The sequence below is a fragment of the Camelus dromedarius genome, chromosome 2, assembly GCF_036321535.1.
Source record: "Camelus dromedarius isolate mCamDro1 chromosome 2, mCamDro1.pat, whole genome shotgun sequence".
Lineage (NCBI taxonomy): Eukaryota > Metazoa > Chordata > Mammalia > Artiodactyla > Camelidae > Camelus > Camelus dromedarius.
In genome coordinates this window covers 25,861,634-25,883,065 of record NC_087437.1, presented here as the reverse complement: position 1 = coordinate 25,883,065, position 21,432 = coordinate 25,861,634, and the positions used below count along the sequence as shown (strand labels likewise).

Here is a 21,432-nt window from a genome sequence, read left to right as displayed (position 1 = left end):
CAAGTGGAATCAGAGAATTGCATGAGTTGAAGGCTGGATGTGTTCCATTCTGACTTATAATTAATGCCTTTTACCCCTTTCAGATTCTGGAGAATTTCGGTTCAGGAACCAGCCTGCTTGGATTCAAATCCTAATTCTCCTGTTTATTAGCTTTATGACTTGGGCAAGTTACTTAACTTTTCAGTGCTTTAGTGTCTTCATATGTAAAATGGAGATAATCATAGTATCTACCAGTAGGGCTGTAACATTTTTAAAAGTCAATCTATGTAATGTACTTAGAACAATGTTTGACATAGAGCGAGCATTCAAGGGATTACTTGTTTTCAGAAGTTATAATGTTGACTGTTGTAGTTAATGTGAATCTGGTAGTTTTGAGTGTATCTTTTATATACCAAGGATTTGTTAACTTCCTAATGAATGTAAATTAGGAAAATAGTGTAAAAGAATTATTGTAAAATATATTCTTTAATATTTTTATAGAAATGAGCCCAAGAACATGTGTTTTCTTACATGCAGTGTGATATAGTAAACATTAAAAAATGAATGGAAATCCCTGATAAAGTGTGATGAAGAAAGCTGTCATATGTTTATTTCTAATAATATCTGTTTATTATTTTTATTAGGTTAATAATAACGAAATGGTTGCATTACAACGAGAGCCCAATAACCCCTATGATAAGAATGCAATTAAAGTAAACAATGTGAATGGAAATCAGGTTGGCCATTTAAAGAAAGATCTTGCAGCTGCTTTGGCTTATATCATGGACAACAAATTGGCACAAATTGAAGGGTAATGCACTTTTGGAGTTGAGTTTTAATAATTTTGAGTTGTAGTGATCTTTGAATTTAAGGGTCTATATAGTAGCCCTGACAACTTTTGTCACTGTACCTTTACTATGTATGCAATAAATGTTTTAGTTCTCCTTTCATTTGTCTCTACTACCTTAGCCATGAAAAGTTATGCCCTCACTTTCCTGGTAGATTGTTATCATGGAGAAAAATAGACTTTGCTTCAATTATTAGAAAGTCCACACCATCTTTTAAGAAAAAGCTTCTTTAAAAAGCCTTTTAGTGCATTTACTTGAGAAGTTTGGAAGTGTTTGTTTAAATCAGGGGTTGTAAACTGATAGCCTGTTATCAGATGTAGGTAGATGAGTTTGATTTTGCCTACATAGTGTTTAAAATGTTTTTCATTTATTTCCAATATTCCAGATATTCTACATTTTATACACACTGATTTTTTTACCTAATTATAAAGAATTATTTACAAAGATTTCTCTTGACAAAGGGAAGATCTAGTGATGCAGGATACTCATCTCCACGTAATGTCAGTTGACCGGAGCTGAGTAACAGCAGTTGTCTTAGTTCTACTACCTGTTCCTTTTTTAAAACTCTCTTGGTTACCTTTTCTCTTTTATGCATTTGTGTTTGTGATCTCAGTTTAAATGCAGGATGTTTAAGATGTTTAGGATATAAAAAGGTAAATTTGAAGATACTCAGCAGTGTCGTCTCATTTGTTTATTTGTTGTCTCCTTTCTCATTTCATCAAGTTTTTCAGATATTGAGAGTGAACTTTTAGTGAATCTTGTATCAGAAGTAGTTCTTGCAAATCATTCCCCATTCTCCCAAAATGGGTTGCTGCACTGAGTGGTTCTGTTCGTGGAAGCTCTACCTTCTTAATTAAACTTACTGTTTCACCTATGTTGCAGTCTTGGTAATAAGTTATCTGTGTATTTAAACACTTTTATCTCATCTCAGTTTCTTCTGACATTCTGATCCTAAAAAACACCCTTTTCTTCTCTGTTGATGGTGATATTCCATGTCCTTTTTAAGCTATCTTTTCTGGCCTTCCCAACTAGTTCCTTTCTGTTTTACTTACATGCAAAATTTGAATGTGACATTTATTTAACAGATTCTTAATGGGACTGAAAATTAAATGTAAAAAATAGCACTTCTAATTTCTCTCTCTTTTTTTTTTTTTCCATCTCAATTATAATAGGGTAGTTCCTTTTGGTGCAAACAATGCTTTTACCATGCCTCTGCATATGACCTTTTGGGGAAAAGAAGAAAATAGAAAAGCAGTTTTAGATCAGTTGAAGAAACATGGATTTAAATTGGGTCCTGCACCAAAAAGTAAGTTTAGGGTTAAACCTACTATTATTTTGATATTGTAAGATAAGGAAATTGTAAAACATTTATTCTCTTGACTGATACTTTGAGTTTGGTTGGCTAAACTATTTTGTGCTGAAGGCTCCAAGTTCTTTCTTTAAACTGTTTTAAAGGAAATCCTTGAATTTTTTTCTTTATTTTGAAATAACTATAGATTCATAAGAGGTTGCACACATACACAGAAAAATGTACAAGGAGGTCCTGGATTTCCGCCCCTAAATTTCCCCCAATGATAATATCTGGAAATCCCTGATTTTAAACATTCTTTTCAATAAATTAGAGATAAAAAGAATCTTCCAATAGAGAATGAAAAAGTATTATTTGTTTTTTAAGAGTTTGTTCAAATAATATGGAATTCTTTTAATGTATTTTTTTGAATGACTTAGGAGATTTAGCTTTAAAATTTTTCTTAAATATATTCAGGGAATTTTAAATTAAGCTTATTATATAAGCTTTAAAAGCTATTTACTAAAAGATAATTTATTTCATTTGGTGATTTTATTCTTTTCGTTTTGTAAATTGTAGCTTTAGGATTCAGTTTGGAAAGTGGTTGGGGCTCTGGAAGAGCTGGACCAAGCTATAGTATGCCAGTTCATGCTGCAGTACAGATGACAACTGAACAGGTGTACTTCTCTTTCATTTTGTTATCTAAAAGTGAATTTTAAATGTTGAAGATTAATGTTTAAAATATAAGATAAATATGTATATGCTAGTATTAGTAATCTTTAGATATATTAAGTTTTGAAACATGCAGAATAAATAAAATATATTGCAAACATTTATGTAGAAAGAAAGCAGTGATAAGGAATATATCCACCGTGCACACTCATTCATACATACATTAAAACACACACATTGCTGTATATGCCTAGGATGTTTTACCATGTTTTGATATTTTTATATTATTTGAAGTTTTTTAAATGTCCATATTTTTTTTTTAAATGAAACTTGAAGCATACTCCTTTCAGTAAGATTGCAAATGCCGTGCTAAAAAAATTTGTTCCAAATCTTTGGCCTTAGTCTGTTTCTTGTCTACTTTGTAATTCAGGCTACTGTTATGTTGGGTTAGTTTGAGGGGGAAAAAGGGTATAAAATAAATTAATGCAGATCAATCTACAAATTACATCAAAGATGTTTTTGTCTCTACTTATCAATGTTAGCCTTTTTATATACTAATTATAGTTACTATGTTTTCCCTGCTCATTGTTAGAAGGGCTTGAGCCTGTGTCTGGTGAGTAAAACCCAGATAACCTCTCCTCACTTTTTAGACTTGGCCTGATTTCTTCTGGGCTGCTGCTATGTATTTATTTGCTAATTTACAAAAGGAATTATAATGCATATATGTTACTATAAAATTGGACTAGATTAATTTAAAGAACCAGCTAAATTAGCATAAGATTGAAGTCATTGTAATATTTTGTAGCACATAGCTAGTTCTTGATTTGTAGTAATTATAAGTGAAATGTCATTTGTTTGAAAAACTTGAAAATACCTGGTATAATCTTGTCAAAATGGTTTGAATACAGCTAATAGAATCACAGAATTTCAGTGACAGAAGGAACCTTAAAGACACTCTAAATCTAGTTCATCCCTTTCATTTTGCAGGAATAAGGTACAGAGCCATAAAGGTTAAGTGTTTTGCCCAAAGTTACATATTAGTTTATTTATGACAGAGCTGTGACTGAAATTCAGGATTTACAATTCTTGTAACAGTTACCTAAAGGACTTACTTATTCTACCTTTATTGAGCAGTGTAGTATCTCAAAGAATTATTTATGTACCTTTTGATATTTGACTTTTATTTAATTAAATGATTTGAAATCTTAATTGACTGCAAATATTATTTTAATTGGTTTGTTTGATAATGTTTCTTCTTGCTATTTGTTGTAGCTTAAAACAGAATTTGACAAATTGTTTGAAGATTTAAAAGAGGATGATAAAACTCATGAAATGGAACCAGCTGAGGTACTGATCCAGCATTTCCTATTTCAAACTATTTGAAATTTTAAAATATGGTGTTAATCTATTCATTTTTTAATCATAAGATCAATTATTTTCCAGATTCCGCATGGGGGAAAAAGAAAGGGCTGATTATATTTCTGTGTATGACATTTCTTTTATTTATAGGCTGTTGAAACACCGTTGCTTCCACATCAAAAACAAGCTCTAGCTTGGATGATTTCACGGGAAAACAGTGAAGAACTTCCACCATTCTGGGAACAACGAAGTGACGTATACTATAACACAATAACAAATTTTTCTGAGAAGGACCGACCAGAAAATGTTCATGGAGGAATTTTAGCTGATGATATGGGTTTGGTAATTATTTTTTTCTCAAGTTAATATTTTATTTTGCAACTAAGATTTTATAGGAAATAATTTTGAAGTAGGTAGAGATAGGGATATGTTGGCACCAGTTGGGGATTAGATTTCACTGTTTATGTAGAACAATTTTCCACAGTTTTAACTTAAAATAATGCTAAGCTTTTTTTTTTTCTTTTGGTTTGTTTGCTTATGGTACAATTAAAATAATTAGCAGTAATGATATAAACATGTTTCTCAGTTTTCTTTTGAAATTCAAGGTAACTTAACTTTCATGAGTCTTCTCAAAGGAAAGATATAATTCCTTATATCAGCAGTTTTTATACTTTTTGGTCTCAGCAGTCCTTTATGTTCTTAGAAATTGAGGATCCCAAAGAGCCTTTGTTTTTGTGGGTTATCTCTATTAATATATTTATTGATATTTATAGTATTAGGTATTAAACTTTTTGATTATTATTTTTAAAATAAGCTCATTACTTGTTAACAGAAATAACATTTTAAAATGAAAAATACTCTGAAACAAAAGCAATTTTGATGAGAAGACTGGCATTGTTGAACATTTTTACAGATCTCTTTAATGTAAAGAAAATTAGTCCTCTCACAGATTTCTAGTTGGAAAAGGAAGGAGTATCTTAATACCCTTTTTAGATAACTAGATCGTCTTTGATACAACAGTAAAATTAGTATTAGTTTATTAAAGGTTAATAGTTATAATGTGGGACTTAGAAATCCTATCAATGAACTTTTTATACCCTGTTCCATTAAAATCCACTGCTGTAGCTTGCACATTGAATGGATATTTTACCTGTGCTTGATTTTGTGACATTACGTATTACTCAGTTGTAAAATACTGGTTCACTGAGTTACACAAATCTGCCAAATATTGATTTATTTCATCAAACAATATAAAAAAAGTACGTTCATTGATAGTACTGCTGATCTTATGAGAAAGGCATTTATATTTGGGAAGCTTCTATGCTTGTAGTATTGGATACAAGTTTTCTAACATTCTCATTTTTGCTTGGAAGCTCAAATTTTATCATTAACAACAGATACTGTCAGTTGTTTCCCTTGAAGTTGATAGCCTCACTTTATTCATTTTTCAAGAAAATGTCTGCCACTTAGTTATAAATAACTAGCTGTCAGTCTTTCAAGTTAAAATGATGGTACTTGAAAAGTGATGATGCATGGTGATGCATAGTAGCTAGTTGAACCTGCAGTTCAGTCTCACAAGTGATTTTTCTCTAAATAACCTTCATATTTTGGCATGCAAAATAAGTATGTTGTGTACTTCCCCTCTTGTTATACAGAATATTAAAAAGGTATGTATTTAAGAGGTGACTTGATAAAATGAATATGTGCTGCTTTATCAAGAACATTCTTAAAGTGAAGCTGTTTGTTTTTACTATATGTGGTGGTTAAAAATGCAGTTGTCCCAGCTGCTTTGTTTCATGCTAAGGTAGGAGCAGTTTTACCACCATTGTTTTTTGTGGAATCACTACAGATACCAACACAAACAAGGTCTTTAGTAGCGTCAAAACAGTTTTGACTGCATATACTCCTGAAAGAGTCCTGAGGAACCTCTAGGACCTGTGGACCATACTTTGAAAACTGCTGCTTTACACTGTTTTAAAACTGACAGATTTATTTCTGTGTTGCGAAGTATAAATTTAGCTATGGAAAATAACGAAAAATTTCATGTTTTCATTTAAGAAAAGATTTTTACACAAGAAATATGTCCTTTATGCTTTATTGGTAAGATATAGCCTAAGTCTTAGAATTATCTTTAAATAAAATTTAATGAAATAATTATCTTATATTCATACTGAAATTAGTAATCATTTTAAGTTAGCTCTGAATTATATGGCAAACAAATAGTTTTGGTTTCATGATAAAGTTTAGTTCAGGGTTAAATGTGAAATCTTAAAATGGCAGTCATTCAATAAAATGAGATTTCTCACAGATGCTTATACTAGTTACGGACTAAATTATTTAATAACTCCTAGTAATTACAGTGTAGTAAAGCATTTCCTAACTTAATCAATTTTCATTAATATGTATATTATTTAATATAATAATTAGCACACTTGAATGCTGTCTGATATTTTCTTACTTGATTTTAAAATCAATTTTGGAATGCTCTCTGGTCAACTGGGTTTCAGAATCTGACAATTTGTCTTTGTAAAACATTTTAAAGGGCAAAACTCTGACAGCCATTGCAGTGATTCTTACCAACTTCCATGATGGCAAATGTCTTCCTGTTGAAAGAACTAAAAAAAATCTGAAGAAGGTAAAGTATTAGTGTGTTTTTTCTAAAGTCTCTGGTTTATTGTATAACCTTTCAATTTTGTCATTAAAAATAATTGTCAAAAAATTGATAATATCCGATTTTTAGAGATGTAATAAATGGCCTTTCTTGTGTGTTGCTGATAAGAGTGAAAGTTTATACCACATTCTGGCAGGCAATTTAGTAACGTGTATCAAAAACCTTAAAAGTGTTTATAATCTTTGACTCAGTAATGCCATTTCAAAGAAACTATCTAAAAAGTTACCAGAAATCCATTTTTCCTAAGAGAAAAATAATGTGAGTCTTTTCCCCCAGCATTATTTTAAAGGCAGAAAAGAAACATCTCTCAGTAAGATAACAGTTAAATTATGATATAGCCATAAAATTCAGTACTATGAAACTACAAAATCCTATTTTTGAAGAATACTTTCATGATATTTTTTAATTAAAAAAAGATGCATACATGTGTGTATAGAATTTGAGTCCTCATTTTGTAAGTACATGTTTATATCTGTCTAAGTTTAATCACACATACTATATGTGCCAAAATATTAATAGTGATAATTATGTCCTAGTGATGAGAGTATGGGTGACTGTTACTGATACTTAGCTTATGTATATTTTTATTTATAGGATATATATACATAATGTATTTATATTTGGTTTCTAAGAGTTAATAGTTAATTTTCTGGGAAAAATAAATGTTACTAGAATGAAACAGTTATTCTTCATTCTCAGCTGAAAATTCAAAGAACTTAAAGTAGGAAATAACTAAGTGAAAAGCATGTGCAAAATATCTCTTTTTTGGAGTTTACTGCTGTTCTTATGATACTTCAGCTTCCAAAGATACTGCACATCATTTTCCAGCCACTATTTATTAAGATTCTACTTTATTGATTTCTGCATTTAGTTGCATTTCCTTCTTTGTACTTTTATTAGGCATTTAACACTGCTATTAACGTCTGAGATTCAATTCCTTACCCCAAATAAATAGTCCAGTTCTTTACATCCTTTTCTTTCTACATTTGATTGTTAAAACTGAAGAATAGCACCTAAGACTATTTATAGCTTCATTGTCAGTTATCAATTTAAAAATTATCTATTATCAGTAAGGCTTTCCCTTTTTTTCCACAAGATCAACCAGGCATTTAAGGTGTTATGTAGTAGAAAGATTTTAGGATAATTTGCTGCATTGGTTGAAATTGAGGCTGAAATGTCATTTCCAACTAAGCATTTATTACAGCAAATATTTCATTAATTCAAATAGATTTGGATATGCTAAACTTACAGAGTGAAATGTTACTGATTTAAATTCCATGAGATTGGAGCATAGTATGATTTAATAGGTTGGACTTTATTACAAATACATATATCTTTGAACTCTATGAAGAAAAGGCTTGCTGAGCAAAATCATTTAATATGAAAAGAATAATGTAGAGGGACACCCTTTATTTGTGGATAAATTCTTAAATTATTTTTACATGCTGTTTAATGTAAATGATTTTACTGCTTATTGGGGAAGGCTGAGTAGAATGTTTGATGAAAGGCATTTTTAACATCAGTTTCTTGGAGCTAATGCTTTAAAACATTAATTATCTAAATCTTCTAGTTACATATCTAAAAATGATGTATCTTTGATTTTTAACTTATTTAGACTCATGCCGTATTTTTTCAACCATATTTTTAGTAAAATGTGAACTCTAATGGGATTTTATAAAACATTTACAATTCTATTTTTTCAGAAACTAAAATCAGATATCCTTTATTAGCCTTAATTCTTAGCAAAACTTACTTTGTACTCCTGCCAACCAATCCCAAACTCCATTCTGAGGTTTTGATTCACAATATGACCTACCTTTTACAATATGACTTACCTTTCTTTTTAAACTGGAAAAATTGATTAAACACAATTTTATTTGTCATTCCTACCTAGGGAATCAAGTCAAGAATTAAAAATAAGATTGGAGGAACCCTGCCCTACTAACTCAGTTGAAAATATTTTCACAAAGAAGTATAAAATTTTACTTTAATAAAAGTTTTTATACTCACTCACATATGCATAGGTCTATTTTGAAACAAGGGAGAACGTATGAAGGGAAAAGGAAAAAGCCAGGGTTGGCAGGAAAATCCCTGATAGAGTAAGGGAGGAGACCCTCTGAAACCTGACTTTTGCGTCTACCCACCCTGGAAATTCCAGAGAAGAAGGATGTCAGTGGCAGCCTCATTAAAGATCTATTATTTACTGAGTAGGGACTTGGTTTAAAAGTTTGTAGTCTTAGAATTCCTTTTAATTCTAGAGTAATGTTTGTCACAGTGACTAATATACCATTTATAATTGAGGTTTCCTTTTTGTATTCCTTTTGAAAAGGTTAAGATGGACTAGTTTTTTTTTTTTTTTTGAGATACCTATGAAAAAATTTTTCATCAATTTGTACATTTTTTTCTCTTAATGCACCTCCCGACATCGCTCCAAAATGAGGTAGCAATTTAAGTAGTATTTATTATGTAAAGTAAAGCAATTATAAAATAGGATGCATTTGAAATTTATTTGAAACTGACAGCAGTACTGTGTAAGAAATATGCCTTTTCATCCAGGAATGTAATGTTTACAATGAATCTATGAAACTTGGAGGGAACAATACCAGTGAAAAGGCTGATGGACTAATTAAAGGTAAACTTTAATTTTGAACATGACCGCATATTTGATTTAGATTTTTCCAGTTTAATGATTGTAATTCCAGCTCTGGCTTTTGTACAATACAGAAATTTCAGATCTCTTTTTTTTTTTTAGAAAATCTCATGAGGACTGGTAGTCAGGATAAATTTCATCAAGGAGACGATAATGGAATTGGATAGTAGTATATTAGAGAAACTGAAGAAGAGTATTTTTGGTTGAGGGAAAAAAATCCCATGAAAAGGCAGCTATAAACAAAACAAAACATAGAACATGTTTTGTGACCTCACAGTAGTGTATAGTATTTATAATGTAATGTGCTTGAAAAACAGCAGATAAGGAAACAAAGATAGGTTAGGGACAAATTCTAAAGTCAGAGGAGAAATGAAAAGGGATCTCTGGATTTAACAGATATTTGGCTAGATTTAGCAGTCAGTGACTTTCACAAAATTAATTTCTGAAGATTAGAAATTAAGTTAGAGCAGAGCAAGACTGAAAATATTTTGAGGTAAGACTAGTAGATGAAGAATTGGAAATAACAACTGTGTGCTTTTATGTATTTTGCTGTGTTTGAGATAGGAGAAAAATAGAAAATTTGTTAGAGAGGACGACAGAGCTGGGAGTTGTTGGGGGCAGTGGTTTAAGAAAGAAATCCATGGGTAGGAAGAGATTTTGGAAACTATGGAGAGAATAATTTGTAAGCCTAATTTGGGAGGAAATGAGATCAAGAAAACAAGTATATGAGTTAGCATTAGAAAGAAAGGAAGTAGGGTTGAGGGAAAATATAGATAATTGAGGGAATAAAAAAGTAGGAAAATTGGTAGTTCATAGAAGATGACATCTGATTTTCTTTGTAAAGTGAAGTAGGTCATCTAACGGGAGTAAGAGGAGTTAAAAATCTAGGCAGAGGATCCAGTGTAGTATAAATCATTCTAGTGAGTGGATAGGGAGGATGTGTGCTAGGTAAAAGAATTGCCAAATGACACATGGTGACAGCTGAGATTGGAAAATGTACTTTTATTTATTGTTCATTTTTTTTCTGGCAGCTCTCAGCTGCCTTGGTATAGCAGGAAGTTCAGCCAGGAAATTTGGCTGGATGACTACAGGGGAAAGACTGAATACAAAACAACTGAAGGTACTTTCTAGTGAAAAAATACTATATTAGGAAGCTGTAGAGAGAACAGCTGGCTGATTGAAAGAATAGGAATGATGGTATTAAGAACGGTGAACTATCAAGTTAGGAAAACCAAGGTTTTAAGAAGGATACTGCTAGTTTAAGACAATTTACTAATACTCTATATTTGTCCTTTTCTTTGAAATGGAAGGATCTAGATGTAGTGGAGAACCCAGTATTTCAGATGACAAGGGAAAGAATAAATATCCCAAGTCAGAATTGTCTAGCTCCCGCCCCAAAAGGTAAAACTCTATTATGGTTTGATTATATGTAATATGTTTAAACTCTTTCTCCATTTTCTTACATATAAGAGAGAGATATGACCATTATCTCAGTTACATAGTTCTTTCAAATATATTCTTTAATTTGAAACTGCTAAAGTCACTGTGACTTAGGCAGGTAGGCTGTTATCATTTTATAGGTGAAAAAAAGTAACATATAAGAGATGAACTGATAATTTTTAAATAATCACTTGTCTTTCAGACATTTTCCTATTTCTTTCACGTAGGAACTAAGATCTAGCTCTTGGGGTTTGGTTTTGTTTTGTTTAGAAGAGTTTTCTTTATGAATTTGAGGAGATGAGAACTGATGAATAATTTATTGGATGGCTTGACAAAAGCATTCTTTGCTCATCTTAGTTCTTTCTCATTTCACCTTTAGTAGAAATAAGACATAATAAAGTTATTTATGGAGAGTATTATATTAATGTAGACTAGAGGGAGAATTTGAATAAAACACATAATGCCCCTCTTATCTCAGCTTGAATCTGTTAAGTTTATGAATTTTATTTACCCTCTGAAGTAGATCTAAATACTAGGCTTTTGTGTTTTATTGTCCCCCATCAATTTCTGCAGGCATAACCTCAAATCTGAATCCCTATTAGCTATTCCACCAATAGAGTCTCAAAACTGGAGTTTTGTTAATTGTTCTCTAGCTCTAATATCTGTCTGAACTGAATATAAAACTAGGACTCATCAGTTTCCCTCTCATTTAGATCTCATATCTTACAACTCTGAACTGACTGTGAGTCTGGGTAATGGCACTGTTAGTGTACCAGATCAGATCAAAGGGCATGGAAATAATGATGACATGGGAAAAACTAACAACAACCAACACATACTATAACTAATACATACATACTTACTGTGCAACACACACTTTTAGGGGTTTTGCATGTAATAACACATTTTATCCTATAAAGTGGATTGTATCTTTATTCCTGTTTTCCAAGAGAGGAAACTGAAGTTTATAAGAATATTAGGTGACTTGCCTAAATAAGGCAGATAAGTGGCGGAATGGAGATTTCAATCGAGGCAGTCTTACTCCAGAGTCCATTGTTCTTAGGCATTTAACTACTATACTGTACTATTTCTACACAAAATTTATAAAAATTTTCATTGTGAAAGATTTATATTTTTGCCTCTTAGCTGCTTATTTCATATATTGGAGGGTTTTCTTTGATCATCAGTTATTTCTTTTTTGTTCCAGTTTTATATAAGCATTTTAATTGAATTACCAAATATTGAAGAAAATGTTGAAGTGATTACTATTTTGGAATGGAGTATTTTTTCAGATTTTTAAAAATGGTAGTAATACTGCATTTTTTATAGTGAATGCATCTGGCTGTGAAAGCAAAATGCTTTTAGCAAATTTGACTGTAATTTGTCAAATAAAAATTTTTTTCCTTCAAATTAAAAAAAAAAAACCAGGACAAAAGCATTCGTATTGTATTTATTAAATGTAAGTTTTTATATCCCATTTTGTTTTGGGTGATAAAAAATTTGTGTATACTTAATTTTAGGAGAAAAACTGTTATACAGTACACTGAAAGCAGTGACTCAGAGGAAATTGAGACAAGTGAATTGCCACAGAAAATGAAAGGTAATATGAAATGAGTTTGATTTAATAATGTGTCCTGTATTTTAATTCCCTAGTATGAGCATTTTATATGTGGTTTTGTTTTTAGGCAAACTGAAAAATACACAATCAGAGATTAAAATCAGAGTAAAAGGTACGTATATATATTTCAATATCCATAATCTACACTTAAAGATTATTAAAGTAAAGGTTCATTGATTTGTATCTGTCTAGCTTGGAATTCTTTAGTAATAGGTCATAGATTTGACTGCTTTTTACATTTGAACTATTTATGGAGCTTACCAAGGGTGTTAAATGAATGAAGCAAATTGAAAGGATAGTTTCGGATTAAAACCTAAGAGAAAATATTTAAACCAATTTTAAACAAAACAAAGTACTTTCTATTACTTACAAAATGACATTAATAAAACCTTTTCCATATACATATAAATTGTAGTTGCAAAAGTAGGGTGAAAGTGCCTTCTTGGCAACATAGTACTATTAATTATGTTAGTTCACACTATACAGATTTATACATATTCAGTGAATATCTTTCTCCATTATCTTTAAAACATTCCTTTTCCTCTTAATCAGATCATATTGTATTCATAATAAGTTAAGAAATTGTATAGCATTTGGAAAATAACTCATCACTGTTGACTGATCTGAAAATTTTGTGTCCTCTTCATAAAAAGTTAACACCTGTTTCCTTGAAAAAAATTCTCCTTCCACCTGGGAGCTGAATCACTATGCATACAGCTGCTTCTACTTTCACATCTCTTCCTCAAGAGAAGCAACAATTTATCGTGAATGACTACAGTTCTTCTCTGAGCTAGAAATATATGCTTAGTGTTAGAAGAGGCAATTTTGGTTACTATATACTATTTTTACTTTATATAAGCTCTTAAGAGAGTGTGGAAGTGGTATTATATTTTCTATCCTTAGAAAATATCTGTACCTAAGTATAGGAGAAAATTAGTTTTCAAATATCTTAATGATTCTTTGTTTTTTTGCTTCAGCAGGTTCTTCTAAAGTTAAAGAAGATGCAGAGTTTGCATGTGCACTTACTTCATCTACCCCTGCAACAAAAAAGAAAATGTTGAAAAAAGGTCAGTAAATCTGCTGAGCTTTTAGCTTTGATTTTTTTCTATTTTTCGGAAAACAATTTCAGTGACAAGTTATAAAACCATATTATAAGAAGTTAAGAAAGTAGAGAAATAAGTAATCTCATTTTTAAAAGTACATTTTGATGAGTCTGTTTTTCTGTTGTATTTGTTTTAGTTAGGTCAAAAATATGGTTGGGAAGAGGTTACTTACTCTTCTGAGTAGCAGAGATATTTCTTCTAATGAAGGCATAGAGCACTTAATGGCTGCTTTAAAATTTAATTTGGATTTATTTGAATTATAATAAAGTTTTAATTCTTGGTATGAGAAGAATTTGCTTTTCAATTAAAAATGTCAATGATCTTTATTATAACTTCATATTTTGTAATTCATAGGAAAATGACACTGTTTAAGAGTCTTAAATATTTGAAGTGGAAAGAGACTGAACTGTGGTTAAGGTGATCTGGGACAAGTTATTAAATATCTCTGCACCTTAGTCTTTTCTGTTTTACATGTTGGGAATACAGCAGATAGACGTATTTTCATGGAGCTTATGTCTAATGATGGAAAAAATGAATAAACATAATTTTCTTTAATTTTAGTTGTTTTATTGAAGTATAGTTCCTGTACAATATTATATGTTATAAGTGTACAGTATAGTGATTTACAATTTTTAAAGGCTATACTCCATTTGTAACTATTATAAAATATTGGCTATATTCCTTGTGTTGTACAGTATATCCTTATAGCTAATATTATACCTAACAGTTTGTACCTCTTAATCCCCTCTCCCCCACTGATAACCACTAATTTGTTCTCTATATCTGTAAGTTCACTTCTTTTTTGTTATATTCACTGGTTTGTTGTATTTTTCAGATTCCACATATAAATGATATTTGTCTTTATTTCTCTGAATTGTTTCACTTAGCATAATGCCCTCTCAAATCCATCCATGTTGCTGCAAATGGCAAGATTTCATTCTTTTTTATGGATGAGTAGTATTCTGGGGTGTGTGTGTGTGTGTGTAACGTCGTCTTTATCCATTCATCTGTTTATGGACACTTAGATTGCTTCCATATCTTGGTAATTGTAAATAATGCTGCTGTAAACATTGGGGTGGATGTATCTTTGAATTAGTGGTTTTATATCTTTAAAATATATGTCCAGGAGTGGAATTGCTGGCTCATATATTCTATTTTTAGTTTTTTGAGAAACCTCCGTATTATTTTCCACAGTGGCTGCAACAATTTTCATTCCTACCAACAGTGTAGGAGAGTTCCCTTTTCTCCATATCCTCACTGACATTTGTTATTTGTGTTCTTTTTGATGATAGTTATCTGACAGATGTGAGGTGATATCTCATGTGGTTTTTATTTGCATTTCCCTGATGATTAGCGATATTGAGCATCTTTTCATGTGCCCATTGGCCATCTGCATGTCTTCTTTGGAAAAATGTTTATTCAGTTCTTCTGCCCATTTTTAAATCTGGTTGTTTGGTTTTTTGATGTTGAGTTGTATGAGCTGTTTATGTATGTTGGTTATTAATCTCTTATCAGTCATATCATTTGCAAATATTTTCTCCCGTTCAGTAGGTTTTGTTGATGGTTTCCTTTCCTGTGCAAAAGCTTTTGAGTTTAATTATGTCCCATTTGTTTATTTTTGCTTTTATTACCTAATTAGGAGACAGATCCAAAAAAAATATGATTGCAATATATGTCAAAGAGTGTTCTGCCTATGTTCTCCTCTAGGAGTTTTAGAGTATCTGGTCTTACATTTAGCTCTTTAATCCATTTTGAATTTATTTTTGTATACGATGTCAGAATGTTTTCATTTCATTATTTTACATGTAGCTGTCCAGTTTTCCTAGTACCACTTATTAAAGAGACTGTCTTCTCTCCATTATATAGTCTTTCCTCCTTTGTCATAGATTAATTAATCATAATTGTGTGGGCTTATTTCTGGGCTCTCTATCCTGTTCCATTGATCTATATGTCTCTTTTTTGTGCCAGTACCATACTGTTTTGATTACTATAGGTTAGTAGTATAATCTGAAGTCAGAGAGCATGATTCCTCTAGCTCTGTGTAAATCACTGCTACTGAACAGAAAAGAATGAAAAGAAATGAGGACAGTTTAAGAGACCTCTTGGACAACGTCAGGTGCTTTAATATTCACATTACAGGGGTCCCAGAAGGAGAAGAGAGAGAGGAAGGGCCTGGGAACATTTTTGAAGACATAATAGCTGACAATGTCCCTAACCTGGGAAAGGAAACAGTCACCCAAGTCCAGGAAGCACAGAGAGTTCCATACAGGATGAATTCTAAGAGGAAGACACCAAGACACATTGTAATTAAAATGACAAAAATTAAAGATAAAGACAGAATAGTAAAAGCAGAAAGGGAAAAGCAACAAATAACATACAAGGGAAATACCAAAAGACCATCAGCTGATTTTTTTCAACAGAAACTTGACAAGCCAGAAGGGAATGGCATGATATATTTAAAGTGATGAAAAGGAAAAATTTAGAACCAAAGAATACTCTACCCATCTGGGCCCTCGTTTAGATTTAATGAAGAAATTAAAAGCTTTACAGACAAGCAAAAGCTAATAGAATTCAGCACCACCAAACCAGCTTTACAATAAATGCTAAAGGAACTTCTCTAGGCAGAAAAGGTCACAACTAGAAACAAGAAAACTACAAAATGAAAGAGCTCACTGGTAAAGGCAAGTAGTCAGTAAAGGTAGGAAATACCCACACACAAAGCTAGTAGGGAAGTTAAAAGATAAAAGTAGTAAAATCACCTATATCTACAATAAGTGGTTAAGGGATACACAGAAAAATTAGACGTAAAATATGATCTCAAAAACTGTTCGTGGGGGAGGAGAGTATAAATGTGGGGTATTTAAGATGCATTTGAGGAGAGAGGGTATAGCTCACTTGTAAAATGCATGCCTAGCACACACAACGTCCTGGGTTCAATCCCCCATACTTCCATTAAAAAAAAAAAAACCACCTAATTACCTCCTCCCCAAACAAACAAGCAAAAACCAAAACAATAAAAATGCTTTATTAAAAAATAAAATAAAATACGTTTGAAATTGAGATCAGCAACTTAAAGCAATCACTTATATAGAGACTGCTATACAAAATCTCACGGTAACTGCAAATCGAAAATCTGTAATAGATATACACACACAAAAAAAGGAATCCAAACATGACACTAAAGATAATCAAGTCACAAGAGAAGAAAACAAAAGAAAGGGAAAAAAAGACCTACAAGAACAGATCCAAAACAATTAACAAAATGGCAATTAAAAGTACATATCAATAATTACCTTAAATGTAAACAGACTAAATGCTCAACCAGAAGACACAGACTGGCTGAATGGATACAAAAACAAGACCCATATATATGCTACCTACAGCAGACTCACTTCAGATATAGAGACACATGCACACTCTGAAAGCAAGGGGATGGAAAAAGGTATTCCATGCAAATGGAAATTAAAGGAAAGCTAGAGTAGCAATACTTACATCAGACAAAATAGACTTTGAAATAAAGACTGTTATAAGAAACAAAGGACACTACATAATGATCAAGGAATCGATCCAAGAAGATACAACAATTCTAAGTAAATATGTACCAACATAGGAGCACCTAAATATATATGGAACAATTTTAATAAGTACTGTTAGGAAAATAAAAGACCATAGTGAAATAAAGATTGATTGAAGGTGCATATTTAAGAAGGTGATATTTGAGCTAACGAAGAATGTTTAGAAAGAACCAACTTTTCATCTGAAAATCAACTAGGAATAGAATATATAGGCATTTCAGATAGATTACTACACTTGATCCTAACTTTAGAAATTTTTAGAAATGTGGAATTTTTAATTGAGAGAGAATTAATTTCACAGAAAAAAAGTCCCTTTCTGTTGCAGACAATAGCTGTAATACAAGAGAGAATCTTGAAAAATCATAGCTATGTTAAACCCAAAAAACCATATTTCTAGAAGAGAAGCAGAATAGAAGCAAAAATGAGTGAGTAGAGATGGAAGCCATGTCTTGTGATGGTGATTTCTTAAACTTAAGACACCAGAAGTCATAAGGAAATTATTGTTTAAATTATGCTGCATTTTAAGTTTCTATGCAAACAAAGGAATGATAAAGCTTAAGAAGAATTTGTGATAACTACAACTTAAAAAAGGATTAATATCTAGAATATGTAAAGAATCTTTTACAAATCAGTTAGAAAACGACAACCCAATAGGAGGCTAGATACTAAGAATATCAATGTACAGTCCATGGAAAGAAAATCCAAATGACCAGTAACCATAGGAAAAGATAGGCAGACTCTGTCATTGGGGAAATACAGATTAAAGGAATAGTGAGATACCATCTCACCCATCATATTTACAAATATTTTAAAATCTCAGTGTCAAGTATAGGCAAGGTTGTGCGTCAACAGGAATACACAGTGGATGTGAATGTAAATTACCACGGAGAGCAAGTAGGCCAAATACAATGAAGCCAAAGATACACTACCTAGAACTCTACAGATATATACAAGTAGATGTGAAAAAATAGTTGTCATTGCCACATTATTTTAGTGAAATATTGGAAATAATGTCCAGTAGGGGAATGGAAAATAAAATTGTAGTATATTCTTCCATAGGCTGCCTGAGTGTCCTCACAGCATGGCAGCTGGCTTCCCCCAGAGGGAGTGATCAGGAGAGAGAGGGAGAGAGCACTCAAGACAGAAGCTGCATCTTTTATAACTTAATCTCAGAAGTAGTATACCATCGTTTCTACCATATCCCCATTGGTCCTGTAAGCCAGTCCTAGTTGAGAGTGGGAGGGGACTACACAAGATTGTGAGTGTCAGAAAGTAAATATCATTGGGGGCCGTCTTGGAGTCTGGCTACCATATTAACTATAATACAAATTTAGAAAACCACATAAAATAAATATTCACCTTAATAACTGAATAACCTAACGAATATCAGGAGATACTCCAAAATTTTCTCCTTGTGCCCCTTCCCAGCCACAATCCTCTACCTCCCCCCATAAATAATCACTGTCTGCATTTTTAGTTGTATAAAGTGGCACAGTAAAATTTAGTTTCTGTTATTTCATTATGGCTAGAAACAGAATCCCTCATTTTAATTCTTCCTAATTCCTTTTATCATCTCCTTATTGATTCCATGTGTATTTGAGGAAAAGAGAGCAGCTAAAGGGTGTGTCACTGATTGATTCTTTCAGGAGCATCTGCAGTGGAGGTTTCAAAGAAAGCTGATGTTGAAGAGAGACCAAGAACAACACTGATCATCTGTCCACTTTCTGTGTTGAGCAACTGGATTGTAAGTCTTCCCAGCTCTTTAAAATGTGATATAATTTATATTTGTTTTACATTATAAAAAGTATTGTGTTACAGAGTCATTCATTGGGAGAAATAAATTTAGTCAGCACTTTGTATCTAAACTCAAATAATTGTTAAGTGAATTGAGATTATATTTGCTCAACGGAAGTGATTTTTCTTTGAGGATTTATGGTAGAGAAACTGTCAGTTGCTATGGTAGGATTTGGTTTGTACTTCTGCCTCTTCCATTTCTGTCCCCCAGAGTAGGAAAAGGGTGTAATTTAAGACCACATCATATTTATGAACTGTTGGGACCTCTTTTCTAAGAATACCACTAAAAATAACATTTGTTTTTGTAACAACTTGTAACATTTAGTGAGCTTCTGTGTGCTCAGTTTTTCCCTAAGCTCTTTTCATAGATTTTCTCATGTAATCCTCACAACTGTTCTCATTCTCCAGGTGACTGAATTGAAACACAGAGAAGTTAAGTAACTTGCCTAAGTCATCTAGTTAATAAATGATGGAGCTAGGATGTAGTCTCCAACGTTCTGACTCTGGAGCCTATGCTTTTAAGGCTGCCCACCAGAAAATTTTGTCTTATTTTTCTTTTATTTTTATGTTTTATTCCACACTGCATTTCTGTTCTAAAACATTACATTGGAATGGAACCTCTATGTGTTATGCGTAAGGAGCAGCTTGGGTTCTGTTTCCTTTCCATTTTGAGCTTCAAGCTGCATGTTATAATGAAATAATGACTGTTGGAAGCATTGTGAACATAAAGACCACTGGATGTGAACTTCCATTCTTGCCACCTCCAAAGTTATCTACATCTCTCTTGGCCTTTCCTCCTCTAATCTCAGAGGTGGAAGAGGTCCTGCTCTTTATAAGATCAATACCTTAGTCTGTACATTAGATTCTCTTTCTGCCTTTGCATTTTGTCTGTTATTTTTCTTCTTCTTGGTCTCCCCCCTGGCTCTTTCATGAAATGTTCTCAGATCTTTTTCATTTTTCAATACTTTCTCTTGATTATGTCTCACCTTTAAGTTACTACTTTTTTTTCCTTCACTGTCATACCTCGGGGTTTAATTTCCACTTTGTGCTCTCCTTTGTGCTTTTACTTACTGACTCCTTAGCTCATTGTAATTTGGCTTCTGCCACCAGTTCTCTAAATTGCATTGGAAAAGGTCAGTAGTTATTGTCTCATTGTCAAATTCCATGGCCTCTTTCCTATCTTCTTGACTTTTATATAGCCTTGCCTTCTTTGGCACTTACCTTTTTATTATAAGTTTTTGGTGTATTTATTTTTTAATTACACCTTCTCCTGATTAGTGTCGTTTTTCCTCTCAGGACTAGGATGAGTTTTAGTTCTTTCTTGCTGTTTTTTTTTAATTCAACAAAATTACTGCTTTTTTTTTTTCCCATGTGTGATCCATTGCCAGAAGGACAATACATGGGTACTTGAATGGCAGTTTCAGGGTGAAGTTTACAAGTACTAATGGAGGTATAAACAAAAGAACAGTGATTCTTTAGATGGTTGGGGGTGTGGATATGTATTTTTTAAAATGAGTAATCACTGTTTCATTATATTTGGAAATAAATATATTTCAATATATTATATTTGGAAAACAACAAGAGTTTAGGTGATACGGAAACAACAAAAGTTTAGATGATATAAACTTCAGAAAGGAAACCTTGGCAAAATCATGCCTACTGAGGTTATGGAAAAACTGATTTTTAAAGAAATGTGATGGTTGAACATATAGGGATAAGAATTCGAATCTTGCAATCTCTCAGTAAGCTGCTCTCTTCCTAGTTCCCAAGTCACATTACCTAGCACTCTAATGAGCAGGCTAGAGCTACCTTATATTCCTTTCCTTGTCTTCAGACATAGAATAGAATTCAGTTAAAACAGTAAGATACCAGTCTCACTTCTACCACATGATTTTTTTGGATATTTTGAGAGTTTACTTTTTCCACCCAATGGAAAAGGAAATAATGACACCTATTTCATTTACACACACATACACATACACACATAACCTAGCACAGTGACTTGAAACTCATTATAATTCTTTCTCCAAAGAGTTAATTTTCTTCTGTTTCAAGTCTAACCTTTCCACAAGTATTCTCTGTTCCATTTCAGGGCAACCCATTGATTAATTTTCTCATTATTTTCTCTCTCCTTTCCTTTTCCACCAGATTTGTTGATAAAAGTCTCTGCATTTTCACCGTAACTCTTGCATGTTTTATCCTGTCTCTGTATTTTTGCCTTTATTGTCTCAGATTACATTCTTTCTTCAGCCCATAGTAAATCCAGTTTTTGCTCCCACCCTCCATAGAAACTTTTGTGAATGCCTTCAGTGACTTAATTGTTGCCATGTCTGGTGAGTTCCCTTTTTCTTTTCCTCTGCCCTGACTTTCTTTTTGCTTTTCTTACCTTTGTTATGTCTGTCTTAGTAGATCATCGTTAGTCCTTTTGGTAAAGA

At 32.1% G+C, this 21,432-nt stretch overlaps 1 protein-coding gene across 6 annotated transcripts in view; it reads left to right on the top strand.

Moving 5' to 3' along the window:
- Nucleotides 1-21,432, top strand: part of HLTF (helicase like transcription factor) — a 59,422-nt gene that overhangs the window by 8,076 nt on the left and 29,914 nt on the right. For 3 of the 6 annotated variants that reach the window (XM_031448948.2, XM_010980565.3, XM_031448944.2), the window contains exons 3-14: nucleotides 624-790; nucleotides 2,000-2,133; nucleotides 2,695-2,792; nucleotides 4,060-4,134; nucleotides 4,297-4,488; nucleotides 6,689-6,781; nucleotides 9,374-9,449; nucleotides 10,778-10,868; nucleotides 12,428-12,507; nucleotides 12,593-12,637; nucleotides 13,503-13,592; nucleotides 18,850-18,947. In XM_031448948.2, the coding sequence (XP_031304808.2) occupies nucleotides 624-790; nucleotides 2,000-2,133; nucleotides 2,695-2,792; nucleotides 4,060-4,134; nucleotides 4,297-4,488; nucleotides 6,689-6,781; nucleotides 9,374-9,449; nucleotides 10,778-10,868; nucleotides 12,428-12,507; nucleotides 12,593-12,637; nucleotides 13,503-13,592; nucleotides 18,850-18,947 (1,239 nt within the window). The remainder of the gene's footprint in view (nucleotides 1-623; nucleotides 791-1,999; nucleotides 2,134-2,694; nucleotides 2,793-4,059; nucleotides 4,135-4,296; nucleotides 4,489-6,688; nucleotides 6,782-9,373; nucleotides 9,450-10,777; nucleotides 10,869-12,427; nucleotides 12,508-12,592; nucleotides 12,638-13,502; nucleotides 13,593-18,849; nucleotides 18,948-21,432) is intronic. The other 3 variants (XM_010980567.3, XM_031448955.2, XM_064491870.1) reach the window with 2 other exon arrangements.